The following is a 6,000-nucleotide window of genomic DNA, read 5'->3' on the forward strand; positions in this document are numbered from 1 at the left end:
AATCTCACTGTGGCAGGGGAAAAAAAACTATTGTCGAATTTCAAAAACTCTCTTTTATGCACGTTTTTCTAGTATCTCATCAGAAAAAAGAATAAGAGAAGCTGCAAAATTTGAAGAAACTTCTTGAATTTTGCAAAAAAGGGTTCATTTGAGGTAGTTCTTGACCCTTTCAAACAAGAGTTAACGGGACAAAAACACCTTTTCTTAATAAGTTCGGACGTAGCAAACATTTAACTCTCTGAACCCCAAAGCACTTTCTGACTTTTTTTAGTTCCTGTCACATTTTTACTCACTGTGAGCTAATTTTTCTCTGCAATATAAAGTCCTGCACCTCGATGGAAGCATGTCAACCATGAATAAAAACTCAAAAACACGACCTCTGTGCAGAATAACAAAGCTGTTTAGCTGCAAATCATTAAAAAACTTTGCATTTCTTTGATTATCTGTGTTACAGCATTTGAGAAATCCTGCAGTTAAGATGCACAACAATTTTTCCAGAACCCACAAGTGTTACCAGTACTAGAAAAAATGTTCAGGGGTGTCCAGCTCATTTTAGTTCAGCACGATTTGATCTCAAGTTGGACGTACCAGTAACATAATAGCACAATAACCTATAAATAATGAGAATTTATCTCTGTTTTCATGCAAAGAAGTACAAATGCATTATTTAGATGTTCACATTTATTGAACTGTCATTTTACAAAACATGTTATGAGCAACCTGAAATTTAAGTTAAACACGTGCAGTTTCATTTACACAGTAGCATAACAACTTAAACTTTGCAGACGTTGTACAATTTTTACAATTTCTACAAACTTTTTTTCAAGCAAATCAGCTGTAGGAAGATGTTTTCACCATGCTGAATGTATCCTCTAACTCCTCTGTTCACTGCTTTTGAGCCATGCTGCATTTATTTTATTGATCCAGTATGTTTTACCTCCTATTTGTTAGTGTGTAAACACTGCCTGCAGTCCAGCCGAGACTGTTGATCACTACAGAGTTATAATTCCATCATATATTCATCAAAAAACAAAAGTTAAAAAAGAAATTCAAATTTTTCAGATTAACATAACTTAAAAACTCATAAATAGGTGTTGCTACTACTCTAAAGATACAGTGCCTCTTCATACTGTAGATAATTTACTTACATTTTTACTCGCTTCCAGATAAATTTTGGTGTGAATGGTTCTTTTTGGCCATTTTTAAAAACAAGACATGTAAAATGATGTAATTTTGAAGAAATATCACAAGTTTAAGCTGAGATTTGGTTAAAATCTCACAGATAAATTGTTCGAGGACATTCTCAGAGTTGAAAATCTGACAGTTTCCCCTGTTTTTAAAGTTTCTGGCTCTGATAGAGTCAGTTTGGCCATTTTTTCACAATTCACATGGCTGATCACTGTTTCTTCTGTTGTTTCTGTCTCTTGGCAGCGTGAAACATGGTTAAAACCAGCTGACATGAAAGAAGAAATACAATTTTTTTGATTGAAAAAAGTTCCTCAAGACTTCTCTCCATGTTTCTCTTGTAGATCAAGTTTGTTTCTTCTTCTTCTTTGAGGTTTTTCAGCAAATATCAAGCAAGTGGTTTTGTTTCAAACTTCTTCTACTCTGTTTATCACATCACATGTCGCCTATAGCGCCATCTTCTGGTGACGTGAAGCAGGTCGGTAGTGGAAACGAGCCAAATTCTTGTTGTTTTTTTTTTGTGAACCATTTCAAGAATTGGCCAGTAATTCTTGTGACAGCTCTATGGAAACACAGCTTACGTCTATCAGCAATGATCAGTGCTTCTCCTCCCCTCAGTTTAATCTCCCGTTCAAGTAGCACAAGGCTCTTACTTTCTATTTACAGCAGAAAGCATCTGAAAAATGCACAAAGCTGAGACTTTGCAGGGGGATTGTGGAGGCAGGCGGTGGAAAATAACACAGGATCAGCTCAGTGGAATGAAACCTGTAGATGTACATTTATTAGTCTCTTTATAGTGTGTTTCTTTTAGTCTTTCAGTCAGACTTCACAGACTTCCATCTTCACTAGAGTCCTTGTTAACGATTCACCATCATCCTCCCTTTTACTCCAGTTGCAGCTCATATCTGGGGTTTTTTCAGGGCCTGTATGTGCAGAATATAAAGTCTCCATCACTGCAGGCTGCAGCTTTTCTACTAAACTTTTATGTGCTTATCTGTCTTCTCTCTGCAGGCTCTGCTGAAGATGGACTGTCAGGGTCTGGTGGCCAGGCTGGTCATGGATTTCGTCCTCCTGACCACGGCGGTGGAGGTGGCCGGACGGTGGAGGGAGCTGGCCGAGAGGCTTGTCAAGGTTTCACGCCAGCAGATGGACGCTTACGAGGCGCCGCATCGCGACAAGAACGGAGTGGTGGACAGCGAGGTACGACAGTTTTGCTTCAGAACACTGTTTAGGATTTATTTAGTTGCATTTGTGGTTCAGGAGTCATCGTAGGTGTTCACAGGGACGTATTTAGACATGATGGATAGTGCAATATTGGCCGTTTGATGGCCTTACAACTTGGCAGTGTGCTGATAGATCATTGACAGGATTTACCCTGCTACACTCACGCAAACTTTGGCTGCATCTGATTGGATGATGCTTCATTCTGGGGATTTCTGCCTCTTGATTCCAAGATTCAAGATTCGTTTATTGTCATTTTTGGTGAATTTGCATCCATAAAAAATGAAATGCTGTCCTCCCAGTCCCAGTACAGCGCAAAATGCATTTATTTGCACCACAAATAAAACACTTTTGTACATTCTTTACATCCTGCATTTTATATTTTTCTGATTGCTTATTTTTATTTACTGCACATTTTTACTTATTTATCTCTATTTATGGTGGTGGTATTATTTCTGGTGTGACAGCCAAATTTCCCCTCAGGGATTAATAAGGTACTTCTATTCTATTCTATTTGATTCTATTGTGTTCTATTCTATACTTGAAAATGATCCAGAATTACAGAAAATTTTCCAGAAATGATCTAAAACGATGAAAATGTGTCCAGAATGACATGAAAATGGTCTAAAATAACTGGACAATTATCCAAAACCAGTCACAATTTCTCTTAAATGATAAAAATTATCCAGAATGACTGAAAACTTGCAGAATGACTCTAAATTTGTCCAAGATGGTTTTAAAATCATCCAAAATGACTCAAAAGTTGACTAAAATGACTTGAAAATGATCCAGAATTTCCGAAAATTTGTCCAGAATTACACAAACCCACAACCCAAATATAGCGTTACAGTGGTGCTTCCAATGTTAGACCATTCTTGAAAACAAAACTTTGAACCCATTTTTCTCAAAAACTACAGAAAGCGGGTTAGACCACTCTGCTTCCAAACCCTTCATGAGTTCTTGACATGTGGCCCACAATACAACCATCATGTTCAGATCATTCATTTTTATGGTTCAAGTCAAAGAGAAAACAGAACTCATCGGTATGGAATCAAAACATGATGCCCGTTTCCTCTGTCTGTGTTTTCAGGCCATGTGGAAGCCGGCGTACGACTTCCTGGTCACGTGGGCGGCTCAGATCGGCGACAGCTACCGGGACGTGATCCAGGAGCTGCACATGGGGCTGGACAAGATGAAGAGCCCCATCACCAAACGCTGGAAGCACCTGACCGGGACGCTCATCCTGGTCAACTGCCTGGACGCCCTGCGGAGCTCCGCCTTCAGCCCCGCCGCTCAGGACGACTACGCCATCTGAAGCCCTTCACCAGCTCTAAAGAACGGTTTGAAATGCTGCATTGGCCGTCTGCTCACTCCAAACGCCACCGCCGCTGTCGTTTGTTGTCGTGTTGTTCCCACGGCGTCGCCTTCAGCTCTTCCCGCCCAGAGGAACTCCAACCGGACTCCACCCAACAACACAGTGCTGTATGGAGCTCGCAGTATTCACACAGACTCTTTTATTAGCTCCCGTCTTGCACAGTTATGTATTTTTGTACTCTTATTATGGCACAGCATTTTTGTAAAGCAACACTTTGAACCCTTTGGTTATGAACTGTGGATTGAACGCCAAGAAAGACACTTTTTTTTCCAAGAAGAGACACTTTTAGATATCGTATCCTTGTTACCGTAGCCTCGTCACACGTGTCAAATCTGTTCTATTTATTAATACGTCAAAGAGAAACGCCACCTCCTCGTCTCTCTCTTCAGGTTCTCTCTCCCTGTGGTCCTGCTCATTTCAGAGATCCAAATATTTTGGTGTCAGTCTGTATTTTCTAAGACGAAAACAGAATAATTTATTACTCTTGAACACCAAGTTTTAATCAAACTCCCCCTTAGTGCTGAAACTCATTTTATTAACAAGCAGATTTATTCATTTTAAATTGATTCTTTAGTGAGAATCTGTTGCTTTTTTCTGTTTCCTGTCACCATAAATTGGTTGTCTTTGGTTGGACGAAACAAGAAGTCTGAAGGTGTCATTTGAAAATTTCAATGAACATTTTTCACTGAAGACGCAACTCAACTCCAAGTCCTCTTACTTTGTTCTGGGGTTTTCTACCACATCCTGAGAGATGGTGTTAAACTCCTGGGTTCAAACATTCGAGGCTGAAGGATCAATAAGCTCTGGTGTTATTGGTTCTGCTGTCGGTGCTGCAGAAATGAAGAAAATAGATTTTAAATTCTAGATCGTGATTCTTATCAAGGACAATTTTAACTAATCGATATTTGCACAAACTTAATCCTGATTCTTGTCTACTGTCAGTTACTGGAGTTGGAAGTTTTAATATTTTCTTAATTTATGTAGCTTTATATATATATATATATATATATATATATATATATATATATATATATATATATATATATATATATATATATATATATATATATATATATATATATATATATATATATATATATATATATATATGCATATATATAAACTAAATCTGACATTAGACCTATACTGATAATGCTACTTGGTTATGAAAGCACTATCGTAATTGATCCAGACATGATTTACCACACATACACTGGACATGGGTCATTGTGCATCACAGAAAACTTTGTCATGGTCGCCCTTTACGAGCTAGACCCCCTTAATTCTTTCTGCTTGCCAGTACGGAACTGTTCGCCTCTTCTACAGGATTAGATAGCAAGAATCCCCACATGGTGGCTCAACCAGGTACTTCACCTAATCTACTATCCAAAAAATGTGTATTATGTAGGAAAATGATGCCATATTGGCAGATATTGAATAGTAAATGACTTGTCCAAGAGATCTCAACAGATGGCGCCAATATTCAAACACTGCTATTTGGTTTCGTACACAGTAATACAGATATTTCTGTAGACAGATATTTTCCTTCTCCATTAAAAATAACAACCAAAAAAATTGTCCACTCAGCCATATTTCATAAAATGTCTTTGTACACACAGAAACACCTCAACTACAAGCATGCTGGCCACTCTACATCAATAATTCACCAAATACCACAGAAGAACATTCTGTCATCGGGTTAGGTTGCGTACTAAGTAGTATCAGGCGCAGCAGATAAATGTGAAGTGATGCAGCAATGCCAGGTCAGGTTGGAAACTTGTAACTGCTAGTGGAAACCAAAGAAAACAACATATAGATCAACATTATTGTAAATGTTTCAGTCACATGCTAATTCAGATGTGATGCTGTCTTCTTCCAAACTCCCAATGGAAGTCATTTGAAAGCAGTTTTAATGACCTAAAATGTTGGAAAATATCTGTATTTATGTGAACAACGCCTTAGTGACTTTGGCAGATGGAACTAGATATTCAAAATTGCGGTTCCACTTCCCCAGAGTCGATGTGTTCGTCACCACAAGTGCAACAAGCCTTTTGTATGCTCCTGGAAACTCAATGAATCTGTGGAAACATGCATCAACAGTTCATCACATGCAGGTGCAGAAATGCAAGTTCATCTCTGGTCTGTTTACCTGCAGCGTTGTTCAGAAATTCAGCTTCAGAGCGCTCAGAGCAGATTTAAAGATTTGGGAGCTGCAGGCA

The 6,000-nt window shown here is 38.5% G+C and overlaps 1 protein-coding gene across 1 annotated transcript in view; it reads left to right on the forward strand.

The window, feature by feature from the left end:
• The window catches only part of LOC111579586 (SH3 domain-binding protein 4), a 57,620-nt gene extending 52,842 nt beyond the window's left edge, over nucleotides 1–4,778 (forward strand). The window contains exons 4-5 of the mRNA XM_023286909.3: nucleotides 2,197–2,385; nucleotides 3,497–4,778. Of these exons, the coding sequence (XP_023142677.2) occupies nucleotides 2,197–2,385; nucleotides 3,497–3,721 (414 nt within the window). The 3' untranslated portion in view covers nucleotides 3,722–4,778. The remainder of the gene's footprint in view (nucleotides 1–2,196; nucleotides 2,386–3,496) is intronic.
• Nucleotides 4,779–6,000: the final 1,222 nt, after the last annotated feature.

Source organism: Amphiprion ocellaris, chromosome 11, assembly GCF_022539595.1.
Source record: "Amphiprion ocellaris isolate individual 3 ecotype Okinawa chromosome 11, ASM2253959v1, whole genome shotgun sequence".
Lineage (NCBI taxonomy): Eukaryota > Metazoa > Chordata > Actinopteri > Pomacentridae > Amphiprion > Amphiprion ocellaris.